Source organism: Thermobia domestica, chromosome 5, assembly GCF_964235325.1.
Source record: "Thermobia domestica chromosome 5, izTheDome1.hap1.1, whole genome shotgun sequence".
Taxonomy (NCBI): Eukaryota; Metazoa; Arthropoda; class Insecta; order Zygentoma; family Lepismatidae; genus Thermobia; species Thermobia domestica.
Genome location: NC_137458.1, coordinates 201,710,098 through 201,727,003, shown reverse-complemented (window position 1 = coordinate 201,727,003; position 16,906 = coordinate 201,710,098). Strand labels below are relative to the sequence as shown.

Below are 16,906 nucleotides of genomic sequence, written 5' to 3'. Positions count from 1 at the left end.
AGTCTGAACACTAATCTGCCACGTAGTAAATGTAGCCTATAGATAATATAATTTGACAATGAGATTGGTTATGATACTGACGTATAAAATACTATGTAGAATGTTTTAAGATCATATAAGTCTGGGGGACAGTCCGGAGGCAGCAGTAACCACTAGGGGGCGCTCGACCCCTTGACCCCCTCTGGCGTCGTCACTGCCAACCAGTGAAGCCATATCTAGCATCTTGGTGCTAGATTTAGCATAATCCACAAGCATTTAGCATCTAGCATCTTGACTTTAGCATCCTGGCCAAATCTAGCATAACACTTTCATTTTACACTTTGTTAAAAAGAAAAATAACGAAAATTTAGACGGTTTAAAGAGCGTCGGGAATTATTCTTTTTAGTTGAAGCGATGGTTGGAGCAATGAAACCAGTCAGTATTTCTGCGGTTGTTATTTTTTGTTGAATTCAGAGCAAACGCAAATGTTCAAAAATAGCAAACGTGACTGCAAAACATATTTACTTACCCATAGTTTTATTACTGCCAACTGACACGTGAATGTGTGATTATCTGGGATGTTTCTGTTCCTTTCAATTTACAACTTGAGAGGGGAGGGATTTAAGCGTCAGGGAACAACTAGTAATACACTAAAAGAAATGCTTCAGGGCGGTGTCGGAAGCGGCATGTTGTATATATATTTCTTAAAATGTTATCCATTCATAAAATATAAATTCGACCATCCTCCCCTATAACGTGCCATTTATCATCATTCCTAACTGCTTCATATTAAATTTGTACATGAATACAGTTAATACACTTCATTAAAATAATGAAGATAAGTAGGGGTGTGTCTTTAAAATTAGTTAGGAAAGATAATTTGAAAATCTGGCATAATTTACAAAAATCTAGCATAATTCAGACCCGTGTTTGGCATCATCGCGAGTCTCGAGTGTGGCAACCCTGCTGCCAACGAGACACTAACTTGATTATTCAAATGATCTTGAAATAAGACAAGCACTGTGTCATGAGTTCCATCCATTCCAGAAAATGTAGCTTCTTCTCTGTCGAAATTATCCATAATACCACCTTGAACAGGAATGTCGGATTTTATTGATGATGGTACGGGAACACGGTCTCCTTCAGCCCTCATACTAGTCCTGTTTACCAGCATTTGATCTTGACGTAGTACATCAAACAACTGCAGCATACTCCATGACGGTTGAATATGGCGATGAGAGTTCTGGATCTACTTAAATGGTCTATTGCTCGAGCATTAACGATAGGTAACGGTATTAAAAAAAAAATGTGAATTAAGAAATAAGATATTTGAAATAAGGTATCACATCTACTTTGAGTACTTGATGATGCCTCGTAATCAAGCCTTATAATCAAAGATAAGCACTTTGAGATATAAACCGTTTAATCTATTTAAAAATATCTTTTGTAAATTTTGAAAACTATTCGGTCAATATGTTATATTCAATGGATTTAGATTAACAACCAGTATTTTATAAGGAAGAAAATTCTATATCACTTATCTTTAAATCATTAATCTTCGCTTTACTGACGGCTTCGACGTTACTCTCGACTTTTGGCATAGTCAAGACTCCAACAGTGCTGCCAACCTACGCAACAAGAAATTTCCTCTTGTACTTACTAGGCTAAAGGGGAAAATGGAAACTGTTAAACGTATTTTCTAAATTTTTCATTCCTTCCCATATGCACTACTAAAAGCCTATATTATTAAAAAATAGATCGAGATATTATTTGCATCACAGCGGCAGTCTGAGCTGGAGGTCTTTCTATGTAGCAAAAGTACTTCCATTAAATTCAAAGATTGTTAAAGTGACCAAAATCATAAAATACAAAATGCATTATTACTCTTCTGCTAGTGAATCAATCAAGACAAAACTTTCATCGTTTGAAACAGCCAAAAGTCGCTATGAGCCAGGTCACGTGAGAAGAGAGCATAAGAAAAACTTCGAAGTGTCACGAAGAAACGGCTGCGTCACTGCGCCCTATGCGCTGGTGCGTTGTCTTGGTGAAAGAACATATGTGCAGCCATTTCTGGCAGTTTTTCACGCAAAACTGGAAGAAGTTACTTCTTCATTCAGGTCTTTATTCAGGATTGTGTGCACAGATCCCATGGAGAACCAACTTCGGAGGCGATATGTTCCACACTCATTCTCTGATACTCTGAAACAACTTTCTCCACTCGTTCAATTGCGTCGTCTAACCGGTTGGAGGTCGAGACTGTTTTGGTTTGTTGTCACACGACGTTCTGCCTTCTTCGAACTGAATCATCCACGAACGCACATTAGACATATCCATGACACCATAATCAAGTATCTCACTCAAATGGTGATGAATATCAAGCGGTGTCACACCACGCAAATGGAGAAAAGAATGATTACACGCTGTTCATGTAATGAAAACTTCGCCATTTTACAAGTACCCTAAGTATAAAAAACAGTTATCACTTTCACCACTGTCGCTACGGTGTGTGCAGTACGGAGTTCTGTGTGCTGTACGGTGTTGCCATCTCTGTCACGTATTGACAGCGAGTGCTTGCGTATTTTAAAACAAATAGCACGTTATTATCTGTTACCAGTCATGAGAAAAAATTTGAGGTTTTATAACTTGAATGCACCTCGTAATCTTACAATGTAAAATACAATGTTAACTTTTTCCATGTTGTTAAACGTACCTTACATACTTGTTTCTTTTCTCTTACAACTTTGGTAATTGAGTTTCATTCGCTTCTGCTCTGAACGCTCCAAATTCCAACTGACTTCTAATCGTGATGACATTGCAGGCCTCCACTACTTATGGAATGCACATTATTTTTGAATGGTTATATCAAATGAATCTGAAATCGTCCTTGAATACCAACTAGCATCATAAAAATACTGGTGTCACATACGTATTATTAAAGCGTATTTACTACATGAAGCGTTATGGAGGAGTCGGGCAACGCTAGAATTATTAGCTGTATCTAATTCTTTACACAGGATCAGATATAGACTATTGAATGATAGATTCAACCAAGAAATGTCTTTCAAACCATGCTCATGTGGATTTGCTTTTAAGTTTGGTGCAGAAGGGGATGACCACATAGACAGTATTAGTTCATATTTACAGAATTTTGGTAAAGTATTCAATTCTCTATTTAGTAGGCCAAATAACAATTCTTTCTTTCAGGCCATATTTAGGACGAGAATGAAATTTTAGAAGGGGTAAACATGCTAATTCTAATGCTTACGCATTTATATGCACTGGGGGTATAAATATGTACTAACTTTCCAAATATGTGTTCTATATACTAAGACAATACACGGGCATCACATTAGGGAAAAATCCGAAATCTACTTTATAAAACTATAAAATCAAGTAAGATGTTTGTCTTAAAACAGGTTTCACGTCCAATTCCATTCAAAATTCAGAGCTGTGGTCAGAACGTGCTACGAAGACAAATTGTCAAAACGTAGTCCGTGAGAAGAAAAAAATAAAATGGCCACACAAAATCTGGGGAGAACAACACTACGAATAAAACACGAAACCTATTGCCAAAAAAATGTCAAAGTAAACTGGAAGAGGATAAAATTTCAATGTGGGCTGCCAAACTTTGGGGGAGTACAAGAGACACTCCTAGGCGAAAATTAAATATTCTATCAAAAATTAGGCGAAATATGAAGGGGTCAAGTCACGCACCACTGAAAAAATTAGAAGGGGTCAAGTGGGCTAAAATGAAGTAGTGTCAAATTTTAATTTTTGCTAACATCAACCATCTACAATGTGTCGATTTTATTTGAGATTGTTATATGTTGATTACTCTAAAGAACCATATTGTGAATAGTAATATTAATCTCTAGATTTGACATCAGTGGTAGTATAGTGGTAATATCTTGTCATATTTAATTCGAATCAAGATTAATTTGTTAAAGAATTTAATTCAAATTGATATACATTCATTGGATCAAAAAATCATCCTTGACAAAACAAAAGCTTACAATTGCAGCAGACTTATTCTAAATGAATATGAATTAAGTGCACTCTTTAACTCTGTTATTTCAATATTATTAAATTGACTAACTGAAAATTACTTTATAGAAGAACAAATATTTGGGTGTACTGACTACAGGTAGACCTGTCGAGAGACCTCCGTGAGAAGTATTGAAAATACATTATCTTACACAAGACAAATTCAATTATAATAAAAGGTTAACTTACATGAAAAGTTTAAATCAGCGAAAATTCTCATTTCTCGAAGAATCAGTAATCTGTCTCTTCTGCGTTGTTGTCTTGTTCCGTTCTGTCCCAATCACTACTGCCATTTTTGGAAAGTATTTATACAAGTTCTAAACACTTTCCCTGGCATACAATTTAAAAACAACTAGCACGTCATATGGAGTATTTTGAGGTTGATTCCTATTTCCTTTTAAAATAAATCCTGTTTATAGATCTTGAAATTCATACAAGCATGTACAAAAGTTTTGTATGTTTCTAAACTGGAATAAATTTTTTTAATATTTCAAAGAATTGTAAAACGATGTTAACGTTAGTTAACACAATAATGCTACCTTCTATTCTGAGATCAGAGAAATTAAGCCAAAGAAGCACGGTGGCTCAGAGGAACAACGTTTACCTCTCGTATCCCTGGTTCGATTCCCGGCCAAGTATGTTTGTGGTGGACAACATCGTGCCCGTGGGTTTTTCTCGGATCAGACATCCTTATTCTGGGGAGAACAACACGGTCTTCTGGAAAGACTCTTTGATTATTATTAATTTGCCTTATCATCCGTCTCCCTTAGCCTAAAGGGATGAACGTGGAACGTTAAAATGAAAGATTTCATTTCTGTTAACCATTTTAAGCCACCTCTTATCTTTCGTATTATAAAACCATATTGAAAAGTAGTATTAATATTGATATAAAACTTTTATCTACTAACGACATTTTAAAATATGGTCACTAATTTATATTTTATTGAGCATACCGTATTAATTTGGTATCTAATAATTTTTACTAAACATAACATAAAATAATGCTCAGGAGTGATGATATATTTATTACGTTAATAAAACAATATTTCCTACATAAAACATTACAGATTGTAAGTTTTTCTAACTAGAACTAATTAAAGTCACCATAGATAATATAATATAGATTGATAATGGTTCGGAAAAGAGAACATATCACAGAAGGCAACATTAAAAGGTGTAATTTATTAAGACCGCCATACGTTCTTAATAAGAAAAAATAACTCCTTTGGTCCCTTTGAGTATTTCAGCTTAATAATGAATATCAACCATAATTCTCACTTTTGTAAATTTAAGCTTAATTATATGTTTAACATTAACAAAAGTATAAACAAAATATGAAAGCACTGATGACATCTAATGCAGTATCACAAACTTCGCTTACTGTAACTGTTTGCAGTAATGCAATAATTCGGTTATTCGATTTGAAATGTTCATAGTATATTTACACAGTTCTGTTCAGATCAATACATTTTTCTTCTATAAAACTTTCGACAGGGTGATCCATCCAATTTATTGATAGAATGTAATGTGCATGACTGTCTTCCAAAGATTAAATCACCAGCTAGGCGAAACTCTCTTTGCATCTCCATCTATTTAAAAAATCAATATATAGGGTCAATTGAACATAAGCACTATTGCAATACGTAAGCACTATTGTTAAAACAGCTTTTATTTATCTAAATTTAATATACTAATTGATAATATACGTAAACAATGTAACAAAGCTTATTAGTAGACACCTATTGTTCGTCTAGCGCCATAAATAACAGGAAACGTAGAAGTAAAAAATAAAGCTATTATAATATCGTGATTCATATTTCAATGATTTAAACTGCATACATTGTAAAACTGGTTTATAAAAGAAAAGCACAGAATATCAAATGTTATTTCAGTATAAAAACAATCTAATACAACACACTGCAAAAACAATAAGTTGTATAGTCTCGGCATATTAAATATTAACAGTATTACTAATAACATATAGCGGGTGCTGAAATAATGGCGACATCGGAGATAGCAATCATATAAGGGATTTTAAAAAAAACGCAAAACATGTCTAGTCTAGTAAGCATTGCGCTGAAAATGCATCGACTGAGACTATAAGCTAGTGAATACGATGAAAAATAAATTTTAACGCTAATAGGCAGAAAACTGTGGGACCTATTGCAATTAGTTCAGGGAATTACTTAGGGACTACTGTGCGCTCTATCTAAATATCCATGTTTTAGAATCCTCCGATCCTAACGCAATGGACTGTACGAAGAACGCTCGAGTATAGAAATAGAATTCTAGGTGTTAAGTACAAACGACAATTTTCAAGTAAGAATAATTTGAAAACTAAATCATTTGTCTGTTAATGATTCAAAATGACGAACATCACTTTTCCCTTTCATGTAACAGCAAATATTATTTTCAAGATTTATGTAACCACACACAACACAGCTTATCTTCAAAGAAAAGTTTTTGATAATAAAGTGGTATCAAATTGCGATATTTACTTTGTTCACGTACTATAGTCATAACTTGCTCCGCTAAAGAATAAAGTTTACGAACAGACGTTATATCATAAAGAGTTCGATATTCATTCCTATTTTGAAACATTCAGCAATTCCAATCCATTAATAACAACGTATGATTTAAACACAAACAAACTATTTGCTGAGCAAAACAATATATTCACATAAAAAAACTACATACGTGTTACAGTTTCGCCAACTAACACGTATGTAGTTTTTTATGTGAATATATTGTTTTGCTCAGCAAATAGTTTGTTTGTGTTTAAGTATATACAAAGCAAAGCTTCTACTTATGGAAAATATTAACGTATGATTGTAATGTAGTTGGTCGTTAGATGGTGGCCAAAACTTAAGAACGGAGGAAATATTACGGCTTTTTCTACAATGGAGATTTTATTAGTGTTATTTAAGCACAAACATACATTATGGCAATACAGGTTGAATTATAATTATAATTTGCGATTCTATTTAAGTCATTTACCTAATTTAAAAACCCAAACCACATCTTTCGTTGATGAGAACCATATACACATATATGAAATACACTATGCAGAATGTAACTTTTCATTTATACATTACTGTGTGGCCGATATTATTTCTCCAGTTTCATGGCTCTCCTCTGGTCCTAAAGAATTGTTCGAAATTCTGGAGACTGTATTGTTGTTAGTGGCCGGTCCCAAGCCCGTGCTGAGAAAGGGACCCTCGTGTTCTTTATCCGTTCTCGCATCTGGTTCCGGGAGCGGAAGTTGCACGGGGGAGATAGGGTGACACTGCTGCCTAGCTGGAGCTCCTCGGTGGCTAAGCGGTTAGCGTACGCGCCTTTGGCGTGGAAGACCCGGGTTCGATTCCCGGCGGGAGCTCATGTGGTTCGGATTCCACGTTAATCAGTAGGTCCACGTCTCATATAGCCTCGCTGCTGAACGGGACGTAAAACTCAAAATCAATCAATCAATCAACTGCTGCCTAGCTCGCTGCCGTTTCTTTAACTGCCATATGGCAGCGTGTGCATTGCAGTGTCAACAACCTACCGGCGGAGGTGAGCCTGGGGGGGGGGAATCCTCTGAAATGCGCGACTAACTCGTGCCATTGGATCTGGGAGAGTACGTGTGACCCCATCAGGTTCTCAGTGGGGTAGGTAGTTTAGGCTGCCGTACCTACCGGCGGGGATGAGCCTTCGGGTATCCCCCGAAATGGGCAACTAAGCCGTGCCCTTGAGTCCGGGAGATAAGGCTGCGTGGTACCCCAACACGCTAAAAAAGAGTGGTAGCTGGTGTTTCCAAGGGTGTGGGCGGATCCAGTGCCCTTGAGTCCGGGAGATAAGGCTGCGTGGTACCCCAACACGCTAAAAAAGAGTGGGTAGCTGGTGTTTCCAAGGGTGTGGGCGGATCCAGCGCCCTACCGGGAGGATGACGTAGGTATTGCCCTCAAAGAGAGTGTAATGCGTTCTCTTGGATCCGGGATGGGATACTTAGTATCCTAACCCATACTCGTACCTCAGGAGCGCTAAGGAAGTGGGTCACTCCTTCGTCCCAGTAGTGTGAGCTGGGTGCAGGAGCCACGACCCTACCAGGGGAGCCGCCGCTCCCAAATGGCCATTGTCTTTAAAGGTAGACAGTCTACATCAGCCATTGGGTCTGGTAATGTACGGTGTACCTCTACCGTAAACAGAGGTAGTTCCGTATTGATTGAACGGCCCTACCGAGGAAGGGTTTGGGTGTTCCTTTTAATGGTGTTTTACACGTACCATTGGGTTTCGGACAAGTAGCTTAGCTACAACGTGTACGTGGTACCAAATTTCTCAAAAGTAAATCCCCACGTTGAGCGGGTTTGCATATCCAGGCTCCTAACTATGAAAACATTTACGATCACTCCAACCCCAATCATTTCACAGATTCAACCTGTTGTATATAAGTTATTAGGACGTAAAATTGAATATAATTTATAAGAAAAAGACTTTTATGCATTGCAAGACCTGTAACTGCCAAATATTCACCACAAACTTATAGTCGTATCGACATAAACAAAAAGAAGTGTGGAGCAGGAAACTACTTTACTCAAAAGTCAAAAGAGACTCACTGAAGACATACGAACTGGTCGAGCGGTTTGGGTCACTAGTCTATCAATTAGAAGTTTATGTGTTCAAACCCTGAAGGGAGTATTCATTTTTTTGTTGTTTTTTTTAAAGTGTGTTCCTATTTTCATCAGAGGACTGAGAACATTTCTTTAAATAAATCTTTGGCAACTACTTTTCTCTCGAATTCCATTAGAAGGGAACATTATATGAATTGCAAATCTAAAATCCACACCTGAGAACAAAATATTATGTTCAATATTTCATTATTATCCTTTGATTCGTAATGAAAAACTAATTATAAGCATTGACGATTTCAGAAGATTCCCCCCGGTAATGGTCAATATATGAATGAGAGAAAACTGATAAAACATTATTAGTCCACTTTGAGCATGATCGAAGATAACTTATGGCCACGAAGGGGGAAATTTATGTCGACAGAGTCTCAAATTCTCCCACAGGTCATGCCCTGAAATCAGCAGTTTGAAAGGTTTCCTTAACTAATAGAATATTACATTTATTTCTCGTTCTACGTTTTGAAATGGAAAAATCATAATTTTAAAGTGAATTATCTATATATATAAAAGAGAACGCACAAATCCTTTGTTCCCTCATCACGCTAATACGGCTGAACCAATTTCTTTCATTTTTGGGGGGTTATTAGGATTTGGACCCTAGATGGTTTTTATCATATCACTTTAATTTTTAATTACCAGTGTCTTGAGATAATTGACCATTCAAGTGTCCATAACGTACAAATCCTTTGTTAGTTCATCATAGGTAAAAATAAACGTATTTATATGCAACCCGCATGACCGTGTCACTCGGCGGGTTAACATAAATGACAGGCGATATAATGTTAACATTTACTGCAATCTACTATGGTTTTTATCATATCACTTGAAAGCGAAAAAGTAAAAATTATCTAAGTAACAAAGTTTATTGCGTTCCGGGGTGACCGCAGCGAAGCGGGGCGGGTTAACATAAATGACAGGCGATATAATGTTAACATTTACTGCAATCTTCTATGGTTTTTATCATATCACTTGAAAGCGAAAAAGTAAAAATTATCTAAGTAACAAAGTTTATTGCGTTCCGGGGTGACCGCAGCGAAGCGGGGTGAACGCTGCTAGTAATACGATAAGCATAAAGATTTATAGAACTAATGAAGTAAATATTCTTGTGTAAGTTATCGATTTCTAATCAGATTAAAACTCGAATATTCGTTTGCATCGCACTTTAAAGTAAATCCTCTCTATATATAATTTTTACTGGAAAGTATGTTTAACTCCAATTACTTAATCAATATTTTTAATAATATATTTTTATTGTAATACTTTTACTATTCAATGTTGTATACACTACATTTCCCAAAGCAAAACCTCGCAAATGTAAAGTGAACTAGTGAATATTATCAAATAAATTATCATTTTGTTTACGTAAATACTCCATCGCCTCATTTGAAACTTCGTACTTTAAATAATAATAATAATAATAATAATAATAATAAAATCATAGCCATACCTCTATCAGAATTTAAGGCTTAGTCAATAAATGAATTCAACGTGGTCTCTATTCGAAGTTCTATTTAATCGAATCCGATAGAAATACAAAGAGAAACTTCGAGAACAAGATAAACGAAAAATGTTACTTTGGTGGGATTGGAAGTAACTTTTAGGACTTCTTTACAATTTACAAACAAATGCCTTAGACATTTTTTCTTTTCTTTAAGTTAACTTATTCACCGAGCGTATCTGAGTAACTTGTCTCTATTTTCTACTCGGTTATATACGTTTTACAATCATTTCCGTTAATCTTGAACGACAGGAACACGAATACCAAAACATCTAAGAGAATTAAAATTCCAAACTCCCCCACCGGGAATCGAACCCGGGACCCCATACACCTTATGCACACGTGCTAGCCACTTGACCAGCGGGGAAAGCAAGTGAAATTAATTTTGTAGTATCTGAAGTTTACGCCTATTTCATCCTGCTGTAATAATGTTTACCGTATTTGTTACTTTGAGGAATGATATATGTTATTCATATAGGTTCTATTACATATTCGTTCATAAATATTATATAAATTATCATAATTATTCATGATCTTCCATGGAAATTCACTGGCGCATGCACAGTATACAGACAGTGTAATTGAAAGGTGAGTTCAACAGATATTATATATTTCGCCGACATTATTTAATAGCTATGTAGAAGAGATAGCAAAAATGAGTTTTAATAATGAAGATGGAATTTCGGTAGGAGATAGAATGATGAGGTGTATACGGTTTGGGGTTGATATGATTGTTGTTGCAGAATCTAAAAAGAAAATTAATAAGATGTAGAAAACTTGAGAAAGGCTTCTGAAGAATATGGGATGAAAATAAATGTTAGAAAGACCAAATCCATGGTGATTGAAACGAAGCAATCGGTGTCAAATATAGAATTAGGAGCGGGAAAAAAACAGGTGACTAGTTTTTGATGTCTGAGTAGTATTATTAGTGATATGACATGCGAACGTGAAATGAAAGCAAGGATAGAAATGGCGAAAGAAGCCTTTAGGATGAAGAAAATACTATTTTGTGGGGCCTTAGAGTTGAAAAAAAAAATACTCATAAAATGCTTAGTGTACTGTATTGTACTGTATTTATAGGACAGAAACAAGGGCATTTCGCAGAAATGATGAGAAACAATTGGAGGCTTTCGAAATATGTGCGTGGAGAAGAATGGAGAGAAATAGCTGGGTCGAGAGGAAAACGAATGAGAGGGTTGGAAATGGAAGGAGAAAAATATTATTAAGAAGAAGAAGAGAAACTGGTTGGAATATTGGTTAAGAAGGAACTGTATCATGAGGGATGTGATAGAGGGTATGGTGGTAGGAAAGAGAGGGAGGGGACGAATTAGACTATATAGAAACATAACTAGGCTATTGGCGATATCAAAACAGAAAAATCGTATATGAAGATGGAGAGGTTAACAGAAGATTGTGGAGCATGGCAGCTTCTCAGCTACGGTAAGTGACCTGCTGGTAATGGCGGAATACTTCTGATATAATAATGCTGATGATGCACAGTAGAAACAGAAAGATCCACTTTACTCTCATTGCTAATACGAATCACAATGCAAATTTCTACAAGTTGTCAAAATGCCTAGCTCTAAAGGCTGTAGAGAAGTATCTGTTAGTCTGCGAGGAGAAATTATAGTCGAGTAAAAGTGGAACAAACTCTCATTCAGATCGCTTGGGTTTTAGGCTGTGACGAGAAAGCAGTGAAGAAATTGATTTAGCGGTATGACAAATAATAATAATAATAATAATAATAATAATAATAATAATAATAATAATAATAATAATAATAATAATAATAATAATAATAATAATAATAATAATTTATTTCACAATTCATTTCTGCCAGTAGCTTTCGCCCCCTTACTCCCACTTCGTGCTTACTCAGGAGGAAGCTGCGCGTCCCCAGGTTGGGAACCACTACTTTCCATTAAGGAATTCTGAGAGCCTGTTAGAAATTTGCATTCTGACTAATATCAGTAAACTGCATTCTTCTGTTTCTACTGCGCATGCACCAGTGAATTTCCATGGAAGATCATGAATAATTATGATAATTTATATAATATTTATGAACGAATATGTAATAGAACCTATATGAATAACATATATCATTCCTCAAAGTAACAAATACGGTAAACATTATTACAGCAGGATGAAATAGGCGTAAACTTCAGATACTACAAAATTAATTTCACTTGCTTTCCCCGCTGGTCAAGTGGCTAGCACGTGTGCATAAGGTATATGGGGTCCCCGGTTCGATTCCCGGTGGGGGAGTTTGGAATTTTAATTCTCTTAGATGTTTCTGTATTTGTGTTCCTGTCGTTCAAAATTAACGGAAATGATTGTAAAACGTATATAACCGAGTAGAAAATAGAGACAAGTTACTCAGATACGTTCGGTGAATAAGTTAACTTAAAGAAAAGAAAAAATGTCTAAGGCATTTGTTTGTAAATTGTAAAGAAGTCCTAAAAGTTACTTCCAATCCCACCAAAGTAACATTTTTCGTTTATCTTGTTCTCGAAATTTCTCTTTGTATTTCTATCGGATTCGATTAAATAGAACTTCGAATAGAGACCACGTTGAATTCATTTATTGACTAAGCCTTAAATTCTGATAGAGGTATGGCTATGATTTTATTATTATTATTATTATTATTATTATTATTTAAAGTACGAAGTTTCAAATGAGGCGATGGAGTATTTACGTAAACAAAATGATAATTTATTTGATAATATTCACTAGTCCACTATACATTTGCGAGGTTTTGCTTTGGGAAATGTAGTGTATACAACATTGAATAGTAAAAGTATTACAATAAAAATATATTATTAAAAATATTGATTAAGTAATTGGAGTTAAACATACTTTCCAGTAAAAATTATATATAGAGAGGATTTACTTTAAAGTGCGATGCAAACGAATATTCGAGTTTTAATCTGATTAGAAATCGATAACTTACACAAGAATATTTACTTCATTAGTTCTATAAATCTTTATGCTTATCGTATTATAATTCACTTTAAAATTATGATTTTTCCATTTCAAAACGTAGAACGAGAAATAAATGTAATATTCTATTAGTTAAGGAAACCTTTCAAACTGCTGATTTCAGGGCATGACCTGTGGGGAATTTGAGACTCTGTCGACATAAATTTCCCCCTTCGTGGTCATAAGTTATCTTCGATCATGCTCAAAGTGGACTAATAATGTTTTACCAGTTTTCTCTCATTCATATATTGACCATTACCGGGGGAGAATCTTCTGAAAACGTCAATGCTTATAATTAGTTTTTCATTACGAATCAAAGGATAATAATGAAATATTGAACATAATATTTTGTTCTCAGCTGTGGATTTTAGATTTGCAATTCATATAATGTTCCCTTCTAATGGAATTCGAGAGAAAAGTAGTTGCCAAAGATTTATTTAAAGAAATGTTCTCAGTCCTCTGATGAAAATAGGAACACACTTTAAAAAAAAAAACAAAAAAAGATGAATACTCCCTTCAGGGTTTGAACACATAAACTTTTAATTGATAGACTAGTGACCCAAACCTCTCGACCAGTTCGTATGTCTTCAGTGAGTCTCTTTTGACTTTTGAGTAAAGTAGTTTCCTGCTCCACACTTCTTTTTGTTTATGTCGATACGACTATAAGTTTGTGGTGAATATTTGGCAGTTACAGGTCTTGCAATGCATAAAAGTCTTTTTCTTATAAATTATATTCAATTTTACGTCCTAATAACTTATATACAACAGATTGAATCTGTGAAATGATTGGGGTTGGAGTGATCGTAAATGTTTTCATAGTTAGGAGCCTGGATATGCAAACCCGCTCAACGTGGGGATTTACTTTTGAGAAATTTGGTACCTAAACACGTTAAAGATAGGTAGCCCCGTATTGTTTGGGCGGGCCTACCAGGGGAGACACGGCTCCCAAATGACAAAGTCTGCCTTTGAGCAAACGGTGTACATCAGTCATTGGCTCTGGTAATGTACGGTGTACCTCTACCGTAATTAGAGGAAGTCCCGTATTGTTTGGACGACCCTACCGTATTGTTTGGGAGTGTCGGATTCCACCCTGGGAGGACCAAACGGAGGTGGGGGACGAGCCAATCCCAGGAATCTGAGTAACGGTTCTGATCCTGCTAAAGGGAGGAAACTCCGTGGGACATGGGCCGGCACCAAATTCAAATGGTGACTTAACACGTACCATTGGGTCCGGGATGAGATACGGGAGTATCTCGACGTGTGCGTGGTACCTCGACAAGGCGGTTGCCAGTTGAACGATAGATGTAGGCAGGGCCGGGATTGAACAAGCCCCCTCGGGCGTAGCCTGTGGGCCCCGTATTGGGTTGGGCTCTGCCGTTCTGTGGTCATACCGTGGGATTCGGTAACTTGCGGGAGCCAATCCCAGGAATCTGGGCAACGGTGAACACGGGCGGGAGGTGAGCTTGCCTTATAACGCTCGGGCGCCATGCCTGCAGAGCATGGTAGGACTGACTCGCTAGCAGTCTGCCTCAACCAGTAGGTCTACTGGTAGGCACTCAGGACTTCGGTCTGGCCGCGCAGTGGGCGTATCCCACTCCCTCAGAGAATGGGGGTTACATCGCTTCGACGAGTCAGAATTAGGGGACAAATCCTGACGGTGCACTTGTGCACGGGCAATCAATATCGTATTGAGGAACTACGGACGGGGTGCATTACATTCTTGCGGAACCTGTCCATTAAATAGACCGAACGGTCGCTGCCATGCTCCCTATGCATGCAACTAAGCGTGGAACAGTAGACCACTAGCATCAACGTGTGCATACCCCTTCTAATTTCACTTAACTTTTTAAAACTATTATTACACTGTTATTTCACTCCTCTTCAACAATAACACACTAACATTAAAATTACACTTCCTTCTAATGGCGATAGATCGCATACATTCTTCTCTGTAATATCCCGATATTTTATTACAAAGTAGTTCTCATATTATGTATAGATGTTCAATCCGTAAAATGTCTATTATATTTCTATTTACTAGAATTGATGCTATATTTACTGCGATGTTTCTAGTTTTTACGCATTCAAACTGCATACTCACAGTTTCCAAGTCCATAGAAATTCTTGTTGGCCTTTAAACTATTCTATAGTTTGGGATCTTTTTATCTGTGTCGAAAACAACGAGAAAAAAAGGTTCAAAGAAGTTCTTAAAACATGCTGCTTATAAACTCCATGGTATCCAAATACAATGTGTTTCTCAGCACGTGCTTTTGAAAATATTTAATTTGTTGTCACTTGAAAATAGGAGCTTTATACATCAAGTACAGTAGAGCGTCGATTAACCGAACGTCGGTCAACCGAACTGTGTACTCGCTCGCACCTGTTACTCTCCCACTCTACCGTCCATCATCCCCCTCACTCCCAAACCAAGTTTCCCACAGTAGTCGCCGCACTGAACCACCGCTGGCGGAACATTGCTTCTAATGGGGCCTTCATAAGGCGCTGCTGACCGGCCAAGCCGCCAGTCGCTGTGTTTCAACAATCAGCACACTTCTTTTTATGAATAAATTTACTGTACAGTACTTCTTTTTGGCAAATAAACATGTACAGTTCGATTATCCGAACAAACCAGTTTTCCGAACACCCATGTCCCCCAATTACTTCGGATAATCGACGGTCTACTGTACTATATCTGAAAAAGAAAAATTTGACAACAAAGAAGTTGCAACATTTATTAAGCATATTACCTTTTCATTACCCTCGACAAAATCTGAGAGCTAAACATGCTTTTTTGGATGTATGATAATAGAAAAAGGGTAAATAAAAAATCTCCGTTAGGAAATGAATCATGCCTTTTTTGTTTCGTTTTTTTCGTTTTTCGTCCTAAGTGTAGCTTCTATTGGATATTTGAAAAAGTTGACGAATTCTTTCAGTTCTCTAATTGTCCCATTTGTTCTACCTTTCTTACTATCTCCCATTTCATTAGCTGGAAGGTATTTATTCTATTAGCTAGTATAAATTTTACTTTTTAAAAGATATTTATAATCAACAAATTAAGGCTCTTTTTATTACTGATAAATATAATGGACATAAAGTTACACAAGCGAATCTTGCAGTTCTTGAGTAAGCGCCTGTACACCTTTCGATGCTATGTATTGTTGAGGCATCTTGAATTCGCATCATGCAGTGTTCTCATATACTCGATTCATAACATATGATTCCTTCTGGAATTGAGATATGTTATTGTGGTATTATGGCAAGGGGTACTTGAAAGTGATGAAGTTCTCAGTTCCTGTGTTGATGAAATGGTAATCCCCAATCCAGTTTAATTTCTAAGTATTTTCATAACTTATCTTCTTTTACATTTTTCTCATTAATTTTGAAGGTATATTCCTTTGCAGCTCTCCTTTAAGGAACATATAAATATTTTGTTGATAAATTTACTTTAGTTTTCTTACACCTATAATAAATATGTTTCTGTTGTTAGCGTGGAATTGAATTCAACTTCTGCATCTATTATCTTCAATAAAAACTAACTCACTCACTCCATGGAATACGGAACCAAGAGGTTGTAACAATAAATTTACACGTGAAACTAGTATAAATTGTATTGAATTTATTATACTATAGTAAATAAATATTTGGACAAAGATCAGCAGTAAATCAATTAATACTCCTTATATATCAAGGTTGGGGATTAAGTCATGGCAACTCAGTAAATATTTCAACAATGGAAATATGT

The 16,906-nt window shown here is 36.2% G+C and overlaps 1 protein-coding gene across 8 annotated transcripts in view; it reads right to left on the bottom strand.

The window, feature by feature from the left end:
* Positions 1-5,028: 5,028 nt before the first annotated feature.
* The window catches only part of LOC145686344 (uncharacterized), a 584,205-nt gene continuing 572,327 nt past the window's right edge, over positions 5,029-16,906 (bottom strand). For all 8 annotated transcript variants that reach the window (XM_081759580.1, XM_081759575.1, XM_081759584.1 and 5 more), the window contains one exon: positions 5,029-5,612. In XM_081759580.1, coding sequence (XP_081615706.1) covers positions 5,484-5,612 — 129 coding nt within the window. In that variant the 3' untranslated portion in view covers positions 5,029-5,483. The remainder of the gene's footprint in view (positions 5,613-16,906) is intronic.